The sequence below is a fragment of the Spinacia oleracea genome, chromosome 2 (assembly GCF_020520425.1).
Source record: "Spinacia oleracea cultivar Varoflay chromosome 2, BTI_SOV_V1, whole genome shotgun sequence".
Taxonomy (NCBI): Eukaryota; Viridiplantae; Streptophyta; class Magnoliopsida; order Caryophyllales; family Amaranthaceae; genus Spinacia; species Spinacia oleracea.
The window spans coordinates 111,619,113-111,638,051 of NC_079488.1; the positions used below are offsets into that span (position 1 = coordinate 111,619,113).

Genomic DNA, 18,939 nt, shown 5'->3' on the forward strand with positions numbered 1-18,939 from the left:
GGGTCTTGGACCCATTGCTATCCCTAATCAAGATGCCTCGTGGACTCTTCTTCGTCTACGTAGCAACAATCTACATAGTTTTCTCTTACGTACAAAGGAGTTAATTATTGTGCGATTGGTATACAAAGTTTAAAATTCCGCAAATATGACTCTGTTCTGTCTGACTTATTTTGACCGTGGACTATGGACCGTGGTGTGCATAGGGTGCACCAAAAGAACATATGTGTATAAGCAAAAGAACATGATACTACGACAAAAGAACATGCGATATAATATTTCACTTTTTTGTTATAAAAATAATATATTATTTTACTATTTATTAAAAACCTAAATTAAAAAAAAAATACTCATATTTTTTCTCGTAACCGGATGTTCTTTCAATTATATACTAGTGTTCTTAAGGTGCACCATGCTCTATGTGCACCATGGTCCACCTTCTAAATTGAGTTTCACATACTGTAAGTTCAAAAAAAAAAAAATTGTCAAACATTTTCCACACAAATAAGTTTATTTCAGATAAAATAATTTTTTAAGATAAAATAAGTTCAGATAATATAAGTTCATGCCAAATAAGTCGAACAGAACGGAGCATTAACTACATTTTTTCGTTCGGAATAATTGCCAAAGCCTTTTCTCTACCGCTTTTTGGTACGAATAAAAAGGGCAATATAAATTACAAATAAGGAATGGAGATTCGAAACTAAAATCTATCGTAAACAGACCCTCGATTTTAACCACCAGGCTAAAAATATTAATTAAATTATAATATAGGTTGGAGATCGTGAAATTAAAATTGGAATCCTTAAAACTGTTTTAATACGGAGTAATTGTACTTTGCTACATCGAATGGTCCATAATAGAGCTGTCAAAACAGGTCATCGGGTCGGGTTTGGGTCGGGTCATCTCGGGTCTCGGGTCATGATCAGGTCGGGTCGTGTCGGGTCAATCTTCCATTCGGGTTGAGTTCGGGTTCGGTCGGGTCGATTTCAGGTCGGGTCATATCGGGTTTTTTCCTATCTCGGGTTCAGGTCGGGTTTGGGCCGGGTCACATTTCGGTCAGGTTTGATTTCGGGTTCGGGTCTTATTGGGTCGGGTTTAAGTCGGTTTGTAGCAGATAATTTCGGGTTCGGGTCTTATCGAGTCGGGTTTAAGTCGGTTTGCAACACAATTATTTTCAGATTCGAGTCTTAGTTTGGATCGGATAATAATCAGATCAAATGGAATTCAGGCCGGGTCACTCTCAGGGATGGGTCAAACTCGGGTCTGATAATTAACCTATACATTTTAATTATTTTATATTCTAATTTTTTTTAAAAACTTACTTTAGAGTCAATAACAAGTTTCATCGAGTTACAATCGGTTTCGGGTTGACATCGGGTCGGGTATCGAATCGGGTTCGGGTCATTGTTCGGTCGGGTCAGTTCGGTTATCGGTCATTTTCGGGTCGGGTGTCGGGTTCGGGTTCGGGTGTTACAACATCGGGTTAAAATCGGTTATCGGTTTTTTCGGGTCGGGTACAGGTCGGGTTTCGGGTTACCTGTTTAACCGTAATTTCGGGTCATGGTCGATTACGGGTTCGGTCAGTTCAGGTCGGGTTTTCAGGTCGGGTCAGTTTTTGACAGCTCTAGTCCATAATCGGCATAGGACGAAACAAACTTTTGAGTTTTTAACAGCCATCGTGTACGAGTACTTAGTAAAGAAGTACAATGGTACTCTTTTAACTTTATAAATACTTCGACCATGTGCAATACTCCTTAAAACAGGACGATCTTAAACTCTAAATAAGAGTGAGTTAAAAATTACCCTGATTTAATTATTTAAATTGTTAATGATATTTGGTATTAAAATTATTTTGCACAAAAAAATATTATTAAAATTGTTCGGACTTTTAATTAACTTACATCATCCTTGACAAATGATTTTTATAAACCAATAAAATAAAATTTATGCCCTTAAAAAGAGGGTTTGATTCAGTGTAAAATACTTTTCAGCAAAGTTTTTTTTTTTTTTTTGTTTCTACTATGAGGAGTTCCCACCGTCTTTGGCGAGTGGACAAATCTTACGCGGGAGTTTGCATGGGTACCTCGATAAGTCGATGGGCAACATCCCTCCCAGTTGAGATTTCTTCCATTCCCAAGGCTCGAACCCGAGACCTTGGTTTAGGAGCAAGAGACCCTTAACCACTCATGCCAACCTCAATTGGTTTATTTTTCAGCAAAGTCATTTGGTGTACAATTATGTTCCTAATGGAGTGTTTATACTAACATTTTAATAACTAGGCAAATACAACAAATGTTTACATGTTAAAACTTATTTCACAAATGTGTATAGTCTAAAAGTTAAAGCGACCCGATAAAGGTAAAACGAGATAGTATTTTTTTTATCCAAATGCTCTGAACTAACGACTGCACATTGGACGGCCTCACCGGCCTTTTTAATGTTAGGCCACGAGGTCAGTAAGCCTACATAAACTATTACTGCAATCAAACTTGTGACTCTTGTATGTCTTCTACTTAGAGATACACTATAAGGTCAATAGCGGTGGGATTTTCTATCGTGAACCCATTATAAAAGGGGATTATCATTGATGGAAAATTCGGTCGTTAGCCCGTCATAAAAGGCATTTGCGACGGTTTGCGACAGGATTTTTACTCGTCATTAGGGTTATCATTAATGATATAAATTGTAGTGATATTGTGCCGTAAGGGTCATGAGGCCTTCACCGATCGATGACTTAATTAAAAGTTTTTCGTTATTGCCCTCCTTGAGGGGCAAATAATATGGCATCAAATACTGGACAACGCGACCTAATGGTAGTGACACGTGTCTTGTGTGATGACAAATCAGCAAAACGGACCAGTTTCGTTGCTAACAGGACACCATTCAAGCTATTCTTATACGCTTTTCAAAGGCAGAAGAATAAGCTTTCTTTCGGCAAAAGGCCCAATAAGCGTGATTGGGCCGAGGCCTGCTTCGCTGGAACTCACTGTCGCCGGAGTGGTGACCCACGATTTCTTTGCTGGAGCTCTATCGCCGGAGTGGTGGCCACCGGAGTGGGTGGGAATGTTGTAGGTCAGAAGTGTATTAGGGTAAAAATTAAGGTGAAAGGTAAAAAGAGGAAAGGGTTAAATTTATAGAGAGTAGTTGGGTAATTTAATAAAGCATTTGAGTATGTATGGAGTGGGGTTTTGCACTCCATTTATTAAGCATGGAGGGATTTTTCAAAAGAAATATTATTGTTTTGTAGGTGACACTTTAGACTGTGCGATGCGACTGCACATCTCCTCGTAATCAACACCCAACACTAGGGAAACCTAGCTCTCATAACATGTACCTTAAGAAGGCCAAGTAAAAAGGCCAAGTATTTGGTGTACGTGTGAAAGTTAATTGAGATGATTTAGCCAAGTAAAAAGGCCGCTTTCACTATTTCAAGAATCAAGCCTCAACTCTATTTCAAGAATCAAGCCTCGACACATTAATTGATCGATATTGAATCAATACACATATACTGATATACACAATAAATAGTTTAGGAAAATTGTGTTAGTATTAGTGTACCGAGGAAGTATTTTCGATATCTGATATGTGTGGCAATACACATATCAGAGTAAAAGATAAATAGCTAAAAGACAAAATAGGGAAAAAATGAAGTAGCATTCGTGTTAAAAAAAAGTATCATTCACTACAAGAAATTGTATCTTTTATGACAACCTAATAACGACGGGTCGAAAATCCCGTCGCAAAAGCCTTTTGCGACGGGGCTAACAGCCCAACAAAGACGGAAACAACCGTCGCAAATGTCTTTTATGACGGGTTAACGACGGGATTTTCCATTAACGACGGCCCCCGTTTATGACGGGTTCGCGACAGGAAATCTCATCGTTAATCAACGATTATTGGCCTTTAACGACGAGATTTTTCGTTGTTAATGGTACAATTTCTTGTAGTGATTCTATAAAAAAAGTAAAATTTTTGTTTAAAAAAGTACAATTCATTTTCTTTTTTGTATTTTTCCTATTTTGTCTTTTGCTATGATATGCATTTGCAAACACATATCTGATATCAGAAAATACTTCCTCCCAGTATACCACCACACTACAAAAAATTGTACCATTAACGACGGGAAATCCTGTTGCTAAAGACCAATAATTAATCATTGATTAATGAATTATGACGGGATTTACTGTCGTGAACTCGTATTAAAAGGGGGCCGTCGTTAATGGAAAATCTCGTTGTTAATCCGTCGTAAAAGACATTTGCGACGGTTGTTCCCGTCTTTGTTTGGTTGTTAGACCCGTCGCAAAAGCCTTTTGCGACGGGATTTTTGACCCGTCGTAATTAGGTTGTCGTTAAAGATACAATTTTTTGTAGTGCCACCACCTCATACGGATAGACAATTTTTTTTTCTTTTGGTAAGCAAGCAATATAATTAATACCAAACAAAGGTCAATACAACCTAACCTACTCAAACTGAGCAGGCAACACTACTAACTGCCACAGCAGCCAACACACACCTAGTAGCAAGCAAACAAGCTACACACAGCTACACACACACACCTACACTTCAGATTACAAACCGAGCAACCAAATACTGTCACTCCTGCTCACTTTCTGACTCATGACTACTGTAATCCTAGCTCTCACAATTTGCTTCACACTCCCCATTACAGAATACACTGTTGGCACATAATGCTCCCAGAAGCTTTGATTTCTGCTTTTTCAGATCAGGTAAACCAAGGCTGCCACCCCTGCATAGCATACTTGAGTTCTGAATTTAGAAAGTCTCTTCCTTTTAATACCACAGATTACATTCTGCAAGTTTGTACCAGTAATCTGAATGCCAAGCCAATCAGTAAGCCCTTGCAGACACAATAGACTATAGGGACAATTGAAAAACAGATGCTCATGAACTTCATCACCTTGCTTGCAAATTAAACATCCCGCAGAAGTACTAATCCCCAATTTGGCTAGAGTAGCTGTAGTCTGCAGTCTACCATGCATAGCCAACCAACAGATAAACCTGTGTTTTGGCACATTCAGCCTATTCCAAACCACCTTATCCCACTGAATATGGGGTTTATCACCAATTAGCTTACCATAAACCTGCTTCACAGAATAATATGTCATGTTTTTAAGATCATTCTGAGAATACACTTGCTTCAACTGATCCCTTGTTGCACAAATTCTTCTCCAACACCAACTTGCAGATGCATTGGGTTGGTACTCCCACCAATCCCCATCTTTGATATACACTGAATTAATCCACTTAATCCATATGTTATCCTGCTTATTGGTAATAGCCCACACATACTTCCCCATGCTAGCTATGTTCCAAGTAAGCACATCTCTAAACCCCAAACCACCCTCCTGTTTAGGAGAGCATACCTTTTCCCAAGCTATGTTACTTGGCCTGCTACTGTATGCTTGTCCACTCCATAAAAATGCCCTACATATTCTTGTGATATCATGGAGTACACTCTTAGGAAGAATGTAATCCTGAGCCCAATACATATGCAGGCTCAACAGAACTGAATTAATCAACTGCATTCTTGCAGTGTAGGACAGATTCCTAGTGCTCCACATTTTAATCCTAGCTTGCTGTCATATTATCCACTAAAACATCACATTGGCCTGCAGAGATCTTTTTAGAACAAATAGGTACCCCTAGATACTTGAAAGGTAGAGCACTCCTAATAAATCCAGAAGCTTCCACCACTCTTGTTACATCAGTATCAGCCATGCCATGGCAATAAACAGCAGATTTACTTTTATTAGCCAGCAGACCAGATGACTTTGAAAACAGGGCAAAAGCTTGAAGAAGAGAGTAAATGGAGGGGTAATCTCCTTTACAGCACAAGATGAGGTCATCAGCAAAACAAAGATGAGTGAGATTAAGATCTTTACACCTGGGATGGTATTGAAATTGAGGCAACTCAGTCAACTTATGCAGAATTCTGGATAGATATTCCATGCATATAACAAACAACAGTGGTGACATAGGGTCACCTTGTCTCAAACCTCTCTTTGATTTAAAGAAACCATGCATGGATCCATTAATCATAAAAGAAAACATGGGAGTTGTGACACAAGTCATCACCAACTTCAGAAATTTATCAGGAAAACCTAAAATCTCCAACATCTCTTGAAGAAAACACCAATCAACTGTATCATAAGCCTTCTGTAGATCAACTTTTAACAAGCAGCTTGGCTTAATTGACTTCCTTCCATAATGCCTAACCAGATCCTGAATTACCATGATACTGTGGACAATGTACCTTCCATGCACAAACCCTCCTTGATTCTCAAAAATCAAATCTGGTAACACTTGTCTTAACCTCCCACACAGCACCTTAGTAACACACTTATACAGAGTATTACAACATGAAATAGGCCTAAACTCACTCACATTTTTTGGACACTTTGTTTTTGGAATTAAGGTAATTACTGTGTGATTAATCTCCTTTAACAGTTTACCACTATTCAGAACATCAAGGACAACATTAATTACCTCATCACCAACAATGTGCCAAGCATCCCTGTAGAAAAAAGAACCAAAGCCATCTGGACCAGGAGCTTTAGTACCTGGAATAGAAAACAAAGCATTCTTCACTTCATCTTTAGTGTAAGCAGCAGTAAGAATTGTTCTGTGTTGATTTGTAATCACAGGGCCACTCAACACAATCTCCTTAAACACAGGCTTCCTGTCAACTTGAGTGGTGCCAAGCAGCTTCATATAGTAATCCAAGAAAGCACCAGAAACTGTATCAGTTGTATCTTGCCATTTCCCATGCATATCATGAATGCTGTAAACCTGATTTTGCACAATTCTGGACTTGATACTCTGATGAAACAATGCAGTGTTTTCATCTCCAGCTTTAATCCAATCTAGCTTGGCTTTTTGTTTTAAGAAATCCATGTACACCTGATGATGCTTTTTATACTCCTTAATTGCTTGTAATTCCAGTTCAGCTAACTCTAAATCAGTAGGATTAGAGTGCATAGCTTTCTGAGCCTCCATCAATACTTGATGAGCTTTAATATCAGCAGCTTGGATATCAGTGAAACCAGTTTTATTGAGTTCCTTCAAAGCAGATTTAATCTTCTTTAATTTAGAGACTAGCACATACATCTTGCTTCCAACAATCTGTTCAATCCATACATCCTGAATGATGTTATTAAAAGTTGGAGCTGTCTTCCACATTGTGAAGTATCTGAGTGGCTTCCTTCCACTTGCAACCCTTGGATACACAGTGAGAAGTCCAGGGGAGTGATCAAACTCACCTTCACTCATAAAACACACCTCTGCATCCTTATAAACATTCTGCCAAGCTGGGTTAGCCAACACCCTATCCAGCTTAGAGAATACTCTAGCACTACCCTGCTGCTTATTATTCCAGGTGAACATATTCCCCACACACTTCACATCTTCCATACAACAATCCTGCATACACTCATTAATATCAGCAATTTAAGCTTGCCTCACAGGAGCACCAATTCTTTCCTCACTAGTCATGACACAGTTGAAATCACCACACATGATCCAAGGTTCCTGTGTGTTCAAACTCTTTAAATCTCTCCATAACTCCAATCTCTGCCTACTCTCATTGAAAGCATACACAAAAGTACAATAAAATCCATATTTACCACTCATAGGGATGACATGGCAATGAATGAATTGAGCTGTAACAGCTAGTATATTTACAGTAAAACTGCTTGGTTTCCAAGCAACTACAATCCTGCCACCATTATGGAAACTAACATTCCCAGTAAAACACCAGTTTGTAAACACTCTTTGATAAAGTTTACCAAGATTGGTACCCTTCACCTTGTGTTCAAGGAGCCCAACCAACCCAATATCAAACTGTTGAATGAACCTTCTCACTTCATCCTGTTTTCTATTGGAATTGACGCCCCTTACATTCCAACTAAGCACTCTATCCATGAGATAGTGAAGGGTCCCCCCTTCCACTGAAACCTCCTCCCTGTCTCACACTCACTTCTCCACTTGGCATAGTATCAGCATTTTCAGCCATGCCCTCATTCTGCAGAATATCAAAAGGATTTGTAACATGTGTTGGCTCCACAGAATCAACTCTAACCCTAATAGGCCTCAATGCTCTTTGAAATCCCTCTTGATCCACCTCAATAACTGGCTTCACCACTTGTTGAGGTTGAGCATCCCCTTGCTTCTGTTTCTGAACCCATACTTTCCTGCTTTTACCCTGTCTACAATCTGTTTCAACATGCCCCACCATATTACATTTAGTACATAAGTTTGGTTTCCACTCATACCTCAATTCTACCTTAATCTTCTCTCCATGTTCATTCATGAAATATATGTGATCAGGTAAAGATTCTGCCATTGGAACTTCAACAATTACTCTAGCAAACTGGATTTTATCCCTACAGGTTGTAGCATAGTCTCTCTTTATAGGTTTCCCCAATTGACTCACTATCTTGAAAATGGCTTTCTCACTCCAGTATTTAAAATTCAGCTTCAACTGAATCCAAATTGGAACAACCTGCACCACCTCCTTTTCCATATCAACATCCTGATCCCAAGGTTTCACAATCAATGGCTTATTATCAAAAAAATAGTGACCCTTAAGCACCTTATCTCTCGATTCCATGGATAAAAATCTCACCAGATACACTCCCTTTTTTACCAGCACCACCTTATCCACTTTCAGACTACCCCAAATCCTCCTAACAAAACCATCCATCACATTAATTAGGGGATTGGCACCCACAATATAGCAAACAACAGCAGAGTTCCAAAAATCAATCTCACTTTGAATATCATCCAATTCGATTTGAACTGGTGCTATAGTATCCTCAGCTAATACAGATTCCTCATCAAAATTATTATCAACTACTATTTCATCATCAAAAGGCTGTAAAATAGGAACAGAGATCATACCCACATCGACATTAGAACGAGCACCTGAGCGAGCTTGACTATGCGATCCATGTAAGACCTCCATGAACTCATTAAAAGAATGTCGAACCTCTGATTGAACTTGAAGCTGCTTCAATGACGATTTTGGAGTGAGAACCTCATTCTCCAATCCAAAATCGATCGCCTCTACCCCCAAAACTTCATCCAACGAGCGCGTTTTAAGAGCTTGCGAGTCTGAAGAAGGTCCTCGAGGCAGTTCCATTTCCATGCTTGTTTACCTGAGATTTTGCACCAGTTTTCCTTGCCATGGCGTCGGCGCACGATAGGCTATCATGCACCGAGAGAAAACTTGGAGAGAAAGTTTCTCAGGTAGGATGTTAAAATTAATTGACATGGATAGACAAAAGTTATATAAAAAGCCAAGGAATAGTTAAGGAAAACTACCCATAATCTATTTTCCAAACACTAAAATCAAATAAACTGTGGTATATGACTTCAGAAATTTGCCTTCATAAACTGTGGTATATGACTTCAGAAATTTGTGATTTTGTGTCGTATATGACATCAGAAATTTGAAAAAGACTAAGCAACTAATAATAATCAGTCACACACAAAAAAACCAAAAATATGTTCACAATAATGGATATTGATGATGATAAAAAATGATTCAGTAGACTAACATGACCTTCAACTCTTCAAGTAAGGTCAAAACTATTGGTCGGGTCACGGGTGTGTCCAAAGACACACATTTAAGTAGAGCAATGCACAATAATACTAACGAATGTAACATGGCATAAATGATATATGGCCACTACAAGAAAATCATACAAATTTAGACGGATTTGATTCGACGCTTTTGCGAAGCGTCGCTATAAATGTGTGGGGGAATTTTTTTATTTACGTATTTAGACGCTTTTAAAGGTCGAAGCATATATAGACTCGTAAAACCGTCACTATGTTGCAAAATAAACACGTGTATCCTTCCTGTCCTTCCATTGTCCCGCTAATCTAAAAATTTAAGCATAAATTATTCTAAAATCCCGCTTTTCACAGTACTTTCCATTTCCACCTCCCACGAATTCCTGAACGGTTGACAATTCAACCTCAACATCTAGTATAGACTAAAGAGGAGAGAGAGAATATACTCCGTAAATAACAATGGCGTGATTTGTCTCAAGGTCTTTCCTCAACGCTACCGGATCTCCTTCCATCCAACGTTACACCGCCTCCCTTCGCCGCTGCTCCCAATTTCCGTCTGCAATTCTCACCGCCACTATTTCACGAACCCTAGGTACCGATTTATCCTTTCATTTTCCAATTCACTTATTTCCCCATAAATTTTTAATTGAATTCATGTATGAATGTCAAAATCGTTCAGCAACCTTGACGTATTGGGATGGGCTTTATTGCTAAAACCGATGCCAAGAAATTTCGCAGGTTTGATTTATTACTATTTTGCCTAAATTTGTATGATTTGACTTTCTTTTCTAAAATTTATAACATTTTTTGAGACAATTCAACAGAATTTTTTTGATTCTCGGTTAATTGTTAATTTTCGTTGTTTTATTACTCTGTATAATCGATCTGGGCTTGTTTGTAGGTAATTTATGTCGTATGTTGGTCAGGGAAATTCAGCTTTTTTTTTCTGCAATTAGGGATCTTCTTCTATCACTTACAAGTCTCTTGAGTTGTCTAAGTCTTAGTTTTAGCATGGACAATTTGGTGTTTATCATTATTTTACAGCTTTCTTGTCTTGGTTGCCTTATCTTCTTGTTCACAAGTTTCCTTTTTTTCTTTCCCATTGTTATTTTTTTATCCTTTTAATCGAAGGACCTGAACTTTAGCCAATGGTATCGTAATTTAGTAGTAGATGTTCTGTTAAATCAGGATCCAATAGTAAAAATGGTTGAATTAATTAGAACTGTCCTTATTGAATCACTTAATGCCATATATAAAAAGAATGGTTTGTTGTTGTCGCATATGAATTTTCCATTACCACATTGGTTGGTTGTCTTATTCCACCAAAGAATCACTTCTCTGGAGCTTAAGGTTAGCAGTTAAAACTGTTTCCAGAAAAATGCTCGTCTATGCCAATACCTATTCCTATATGCTGACAGTTGAGTCGTTGACTTCCACTAGATTCTACTGCTGGCCACTGGCTGCTGGGCACTAGTAGTATCTGGTATAGTACTTCAGTTACACCAAGGGAAAGGTTGCTTTGTGTCGCGTATGCTTTTACTGTATTAATGTGTTTTATCTATTCATTATGATTCATAATAAGATATGTTAATTTGGCTAAGAATTCTGGTGGCACAGTCCTTCCAATTAGTGCCGCACATTAGCAAAAAATTCTCCGCCACCAAATAACAGTCGTAGTAATTGCAGCATTACGTTTACTCTCCCCCATCCCCTCCTCACACTTTGATCTGTTGTGACTACCAAAGAGCTTGCTTGACAGTCCACTGGACATCTTGAATTCTTGTTTAACGTTAAAAGATGATGCTAGGAAGTTGTTTTGTTACAAAATATTGTTTTATTTCAGTTTGATTAGATCGATTACAAGTATTATTATGTAAGACAGATCGAGTGTAGCGTAGTCTTGGAAACATATATTTAAAGTGAAACAAATTTTGGGGAATAATGCAGGGATACAAAAGCTGGCAGCCAAAGAGAAAGTGCAAAATTAAGAATGTCTGTCAGATTCTATGCGGAATCACCAAACTCATGTAAGATTGACTACTTTTTAATGTTTACATGATAATTAATGTATCCATGAATATTTTTAGAAGTCTTGCTGTGTAACATAAGTTTGTAGGTCCTTGAAAACATTGTTATACCGGTGATTTTGTTGGTTTTCGTATGTGTTCCGTAATCTAGAGAAAGAATCAAAAGGGATATTTAAAAATAATTTATATGGTTGAGAAAGTATTTCTTGATGATGCTCTAGTTTAAAAATCACAGAACATAGTGAGATTGCAACAGTATGTTTCCCTTTTCAATTTCTCCTCAATCCCTCAAATCCATTTCACAGTTTTCCAGATTGTTAGATTGGATTTCACTCTGCATTTTTCTCTTTCCGTACCTTGACTCTCTTTTTTATTTATTTAAGGTTTAAACCTTAGCAAGTTTCCATCATTTTAAACCAACTCTGTTGTATGCAATTTCAAGTCTTCGAAAAGTTTGTTGTAGTTGTTTCTTGTTTTTGGAGGGAGGCGATTATTTCCTACTTTCTTATACATGCTATCATTATTTGTTAACTTGTTAGGTTCTGGTTTTGGATCTTCAGTGCCTGGAAGCATGATTCTTAGAAAATTTAAATCATGAGCAGTTGATGCCAAGGTACCCTAGCATGGTTCTTTTCTTAGCAATTGATTTAGTCAATATTTTAGCTGAAAATATATGGATGATGTATAAGTGAGTATTAGTTGAAACTATATGGATGATGTACTAGTGAGCATTAGTCGATACTATATGGATGATGTACTAGTGCGCATTTGTTTTTCAGGAAGTTTTCTCGACATAAATTTATTTTGTATAGAAAAGTCTTGGCTATTCTGAAAATTGGGCAAAGTTTCTGAATAAGCATTAATCTTTAGAGAGAGAACTTGATAGCATTCTTCGGTTCTTCCATATGTAGGTCATATATTTTATTCAGTTGTGAAGTTGATGGCCTTTTACTGATTTCAGACATTTTTATTCAAGCAGGCTTGTATTTGTGCTTTAACGAGCAGAACAAAAGAACTCTTCTTAGGTCACATAGCGAGTGAAAGAAACGCCAGTGAAGGGGGACATGGCGAGTTCTGCTGTCAAAAGTTGAGTATTATTATTTTGTTTATAATAGACTTGTATATTTTAGAAATTATGGTGTTACTCCTTAAAGTTTTGAATATGTTTCTGATACAAAGCTGTAATTGGCAGGTAAATGTCGTTAAAGGTCTGAAGATGTACTGTGGTACACAATGACTGAAATTATATCTCAAAAGAATTGGTCATTGTTCTTAATATATCTGCTTTTTAGGGAGAGTATCTGGGGGAGGTTTAATTTCTTTCATTGTGTCATTTTTAGTCGTAAGACTGAATATTTAACAATAATGTAAATACAATTTTCTTTTTGACGAGTCTGTGACTAGGATAGAATGATCGTAAAGAGAACCTTGACCTTTTGTGGTACTAGATACCAGATAACATGCATATGAGGTGTAAGGAAAAAAATGTTCACGAGGAGTAGAGTTTTCATAGGGGGGAAGGGTGATTTGGCTTTTTAACGTTTCCTCCTTCACTGAACTCCTTAACTGAGAACAAGTTGTAACGTTGCCTCTTATTTATACCCCTTAAACTTTCTTATTGTCTATGGCTTTGGATGTTTGCTCCCTCTTGATAGGTGGGTTCGTGAGGGGATTATTGAAGAGAAACTTGCAACGGACTTGAATTCTTTTCAACTGGAGGTAAATTCTTTTGATTGTTTTCAATGTACTGGGAATTTAATCGTCTATATGCAAAAATACTTTTTGAGGTAATATTCAAGGATGCATATCGTCGTACTAATCTCATATCCATCATATGGCTTTGAAATATCTTATAGAACAATGAAAGCCTTCGAGTCGGACAAACAAAGCTTTCACAATTGTCATTTTGTAGCGTGGATCAAGAAATGCAATATTAGAAAACTTTGCAAGTACATATCATCACAGTACTCGTTCAAGACGTTGAGCATTTTACTGTGTCATTAGACTCAAAAATACATTAGAAATGGAAGACTCTAGCTTAGCTTCTTCTTATAGTTCATTAGCACTGAAGTTGGAATTTTTAAGTAATTTCTATTGTTGGGTTGTGGATAAATGCAGTCTGGTTCCTTTCTCTTAACTATTACTACTGCATTATATTTGTTGTGACTTTGTTGATTTAGCTGTCTGGGATTTGTTCTCCTTTTTCTGCTGCGGGGTTGTGTTGTTTAGTTTCTGGTATGTGTAGGTAAAAGGTTGTCTTTTACTTGTTTCCCTTCTTTTCGGCTCTGCTTGGTTCTGCTCAACAACAATGTGTTGAGAGTTATTGGTGGTGTTTTGACTTTTGACTAGTAATAAGGTTGTAGTAGTGTTGCAAAGGTTCTGATTTTGGCTTGAATTTTTAGCGCTTAGGCCCTAGGTACTACTTAGGTTATGTTGTTTGTTATTTTGTTAAGTTATGTTGAAGCTAAGCTAGCATGGTGATAGGATTTACTCTAAAAAAAGGGTTCTAGGAAGTTGTTTTTATTTCAATATATTGTATTTATTTTAGTTTGATTAGAAAATGTAAATTAATGCAGGAATTAATGATTATTATCACCTTTTGTAATTAAATTATTGATAAATATAAATTAGAGTTGTTTTATGAATTTAGAACATTATATTTAAATTTGATTGCACATTCGTTTGTGCTCAATATATATTTTTAGAGATGAATGCATGGTTTTTGATCACTATATTATGAAAAATGGGGGAAGTTATGTTTGGCGGTGACGCAGCAAACTACGCAACATACCGTCGAAATTTGGTACAAAGTAAAGCGCGAAATAGAAGGAAATTGTGACGCTTTTCTGTGTCTAAATATTTCAGCGCAGTTATATGACAAATAGTGGCAAAGTAAAACGTCGAGATTGGCGAAAATAGTGACGCCTGAAACCGTCGGTAAATATCGGCTGTAAAAATATCGACGCTTTCTGGAAGCGTCGATATACCAAATTTCGACGCTTTGTTTCGTCCATATGTTACCAGAAAAGCGTCACTTATTACAGTTTTTCCCCTCATTTTCAAAAAAAAAATGTAATTTCCATTTGATCTATATTGTTTAACCACTTGTGTTATTCTTCTTACAGTTTTTCCCCTCATTTTCAAAAAAAAAATTAAAAAAAATAGAGGGTACGTCCGTACGTGAATGTATTTTATGACATAAATCAAATCCGGTTTTGATCTTCTTTATTTGAAATTTATTTAATGCCGATGGCGGTAGAAGAACTTAAAACTGAGACATGTTGTATACAAGTTTTCAGTCTTAATTATTAGATCAATAACTCATTGATATGATCTTATTTTATAGGGAATGTACCTACCATATTCTAATGCACAAGCATCCGTGCAAGAAAAACGAAAACAATAACCCAGAACTACAATGGTATGCATGGCAAGTAGAAGTACCCCAAATCATACGAAAATAACCGAACAATAACCTAATTCCAAAAAACCACATAATCAAACATTTCATATCTAACGCTAAAATTTATTTATGTCATAAGACATAAGTAATGTTGTGCAAACCAGAAAAAAAAAATTCGTGTTATTTTTCGATGATGAATTCGACCAAAATTTGGTGTTGTTCTAGCCAATTTTCCCAAATACGGAGTAATAATTTGTAAAATAGTCGTAAAATAGTTGTAAAATATATCCTTTATCTCTAATTTTTCAGATCTCTAACTTATCCCTTAAATGATCAATATATACTCACTTTTGTCCCACTTGCATACACTTCAAGGGCATATTTGGTATAAACTGCGGAAAAGAATTGGAAAGGAAATAATAAGATGGGGAAATGGTAGTGTTAGGCTGTTAGCTATTACCAACATTAGTTGTTTGGTATACCTTAGGAAATGAATCACTTGTAACAAATTAGGTATTGATGATGGTAATAATGTCGTTACCATATGTTTAGGAGACGTGACAAATTATGGTAATGGACCAATGGTTACCCTTAGAAAATGAATTATGTTACCACTACTCTCATACTACGTATCAAACATTGAGCGATGAAAATAGTTAATTGATTTCACTTTCGTCACTTAAAAACTCTATAACAAACATGTTTTAAATCGATAAAAACTAAAACATCTAAAGTGAAATATTATTTAGATGATACGAATATTTAGGGACAGAGAAAGTACCTTTGAAAGGCACTATGACCTTGTCAAGAAGAGGTCTATATTGAGCATAACCCAAGAACCCACAAGCGCTAGCCGTCCATAGCAAAACCACCGGCAAGTCCCCAACCTCACGGGCGGTGTCAAAAGTGAAAGGCATCATACAATCCGACAAAATAAACGTAATAGGAGGTGAACTCAATAAAGGATCATTTAGCCTTTTTAGAAGCTTCTTAAAAGGCTCAATGCAGTTATTCAAGTCACAGGGTGGTATGCCATCCGGGATGGTCTCTAATCGAAAGGACGATGGGAGACCATGAAAAGAGTTCGGGCCTCTCGACCTTAGAAACCGGCGGTGGTTAGACTCGGTGTTGACAAAGGTTATATGGAAGCCTTTGGAATGGAGTAATTTGGCAAGGTTTAGCATGGGGCTTATGTGACCTTGTGTTGGAAACGGGACACAAACTGCATGAAGCTTAACCCGATCTCTAACTTCAGCTAATGAGCCCATTTTTACACTTAAGTAATTTTACTTAGGAATAATTAATATGTGGGTGTTATAATGAATTGAGGGATCAAACATGTGTATTTATATAGAAGCTACGTACGACACTACTATTAACATCCATCCATTTTGATTATAACGATAATCGAATATTATACCACTACAAGAAATTGTTATATTAACGACGGGAAATCCCGTCGCTAAAGGCCAATAATTGTTGATTAACGACGGAATTTTCCGTCGCGAACCCGTCATAAAAGACATTTGTGACGGTTATTCCCGTCTTTGTTGGGTTGTCATCCCCGTCGCAAAAGCTCTTTTACGACGGGATTTTTACCCGTCGTTATTAGGTTGTCATAAAAGATACAAATTTTTGTAGTGTACGGAGTATTATTAGTCATAAATTAAAACTAAAAGAATATTAGATAAAATTTTAATTAAATAATAAACTAATTACATATTTTTAGAATAATAAAAGAAAATCAATTGACGTTAAAATCAAGTTAAAGCGACATGATGAAGGTAAAACGAGAGAGTATTTTTTTAAAAAAATTATACGGAGTACATTTTAATGTTACTGTCTTTCAAAATCGGATCGTAAAATTGAATCATAAAATCGCAAGATTCTACTAAATTGGCTGAAATAAGATTCTATGATAAAATATGTAATGTGTCTACCATGTTTTCAATAGACAATACACTAAAAGTTAATTTCCAATCTAATAAGCGATAAAAATAATTTTATAAGAGTATAACGTACTCCAACATTAACAAAAATTACAATGTATATTATAAATTACAGAGTGACTAGAATAATTACAATAATGTCATAAATTAACAATACTCTTGTAATTGTTTTTTGACCATTATATTCAAAGCCTATGCTGCTCAGACTCTGGTACTAGCGTTAGACACGTATTTCGTGTCCAAGTGTCTATAACCATGTCCGAATGTTAAAGATTCAACATAGGTACTTGAGGTAAAACATATAGTCCAAGTGACATCATCAATTGCTCTCCCATTTACGCATCGTCATTGTCATCATCAATATCATCCAAATCAATATCATTCGAGTCAAAGGTTGCTGCAACTTCTATTACTGAAACATCTTCCTTCTTAATTTTTCTCAATTAAGCATCTTTAGTGATTATTAAGTATAAAATTGCACTACATCATCTGATTTATTTATGTGTCTGCATAAAGTAAACATAAAATACGGGCTAATTTTTATGAATTAGCTTTGGTTTTGTTTAAAAGATTAAACAATTGCACAAATCTATCTCTCAATTAATAAATCAGAACATTTAGTTAAAAATTATTTGTTCAAAGCGTCAAATAAACATTGTATTATTACAATCAACGAAATATTAATAAACCAGGATCAAGTCAAACAATCATTGATTAATAAGTATAGGAGAAGCAAATTGTTGAAGAAGGACCGATGGAGAATAAATAAGCCATCGTTGTTGAGTGAGAGATAGACATGTCAAAAATCGTCTCGGCTTGAAAACTGACCTGAATCCGAGCAGAAAATAATAGGTCTTGAACAAGTTTTTGTGACCCGGCCGTAACCCAATTTTATCCAAATCCGAGCAACCCGAAAAGCAATGGATCAAAACTCTACCGAACTCGTTTTGACCCGACCGATTAATAATCATTGTATTTATAGTATAAATGAAAATATGAGGAACTTTAAGCATAATAAACACGTTGTCGACTTGTCGTTACTATTTGTTGGGGTGTAATATGATTTTAATTTGAATTATACGCCATTTTATGGCTGAATTTGACTAATATAAACTTGTGTAAAAATATTTGTTAATTCGTGCTCATATTTTGTATTTTTATTACCTAAATTAATGAAAATATAATACGTGTTTTAAACTCTCTCAGTCCGCTGGGTTGACCTGTACCCAAAAGTTATGTGTTTTAAACAAGCATTTGTAAACTTGAATCCGTAAATGACCAATCCAAATTAACCCGAACCCGAAAATAATTTTTTTTTTTACAACCCGACCCGACCCACATGACCAGTGAAAGAGTATCTGAGTTACCTTGGGGGAACCATGGACGAAAACGCGTAGCTCAAGCAAGGAAAGGAATGATATACGAAGTATGTTATATGTTATGGGCCTGGCCCATAACATATATAGATACAAGAATAGTCACTAGTTTTCAAATTAGCAAAAGGCCCAATATGTGTGAGGTCTGCTTCACTGGAACTCGCCTTCGCCGGAGTGGTGGGCCCTGGTGGCCACAAGATTTCTTTGCCGGAGTTATGTCGCTAGAGTGGGTGGGAAGGTTGAAAGTAAGAAGTGTATTTCGGTGACAATTAAGGTAAAAACTAAAAAGAGAAAGGGGTTAAATTAAAGCGGGTAGTTGGGTAATGCAACAGGGCGATTGATTAATTATGGGATGGGGTTTAGCGCTTCATTTACTTAAACATAGGAGGGATATTTCAAAAGGAATATTCTTGTTTTGTAGGTAACGCTTTGGAACTCCCACAGCATGTACCTTAACAGGTCTAAGGATAAGTTTTTGTATGAAAGTTAACTAAGATGATTTAGCTAAGTAAAAAATGTTTCACTATTTCAAGAATCAAGCAGGAGTTACACATTGATCGATATTGAATCAAATACACACGAACAC

The 18,939-nt window shown here is 36.5% G+C and overlaps 2 protein-coding genes and 1 long non-coding RNA gene across 5 annotated transcripts; 1 reads left to right on the forward strand and 2 right to left on the reverse strand.

Moving 5' to 3' along the window:
- Positions 1–5,590: 5,590 nt before the first annotated feature.
- On the reverse strand, positions 5,591–9,167 carry LOC110785105 (uncharacterized). The gene is made up of 3 exons (XM_056836317.1): positions 7,998–9,167; positions 7,484–7,888; positions 5,591–7,441 (listed from the first exon to the last, which is right to left on the reverse strand). Exons 1-3 carry the CDS (start codon positions 9,165–9,167, stop codon positions 5,591–5,593), a joined length of 3,426 nt encoding a protein of 1,141 aa, XP_056692295.1.
- Positions 9,168–9,765: 598 nt separating this feature from the next.
- LOC110775148 (uncharacterized) lies at positions 9,766–14,282 on the forward strand. 3 transcript variants are annotated; one of them, XR_008928522.1, is made up of 6 exons: positions 9,802–10,190; positions 10,278–10,336; positions 11,546–11,625; positions 12,165–12,238; positions 12,605–13,344; positions 13,482–14,282. It is a non-coding gene; the product is annotated as an uncharacterized lncRNA (long non-coding RNA). The 3 variants fall into 3 exon arrangements; XR_008928523.1 differs by having other exon boundaries at positions 9,766–10,190; positions 12,602–14,282; XR_008928521.1 differs by having other exon boundaries at positions 9,789–10,190; positions 12,605–14,282.
- Positions 14,283–15,684: 1,402 nt separating this feature from the next.
- LOC110785025 (7-deoxyloganetin glucosyltransferase-like) lies at positions 15,685–16,296 on the reverse strand. The gene is made up of 2 exons (XM_021989495.2): positions 15,810–16,296; positions 15,685–15,716 (listed from the first exon to the last, which is right to left on the reverse strand). Exons 1-2 carry the CDS (start codon positions 16,294–16,296, stop codon positions 15,685–15,687), a joined length of 519 nt encoding a protein of 172 aa, XP_021845187.2.
- Positions 16,297–18,939: the final 2,643 nt, after the last annotated feature.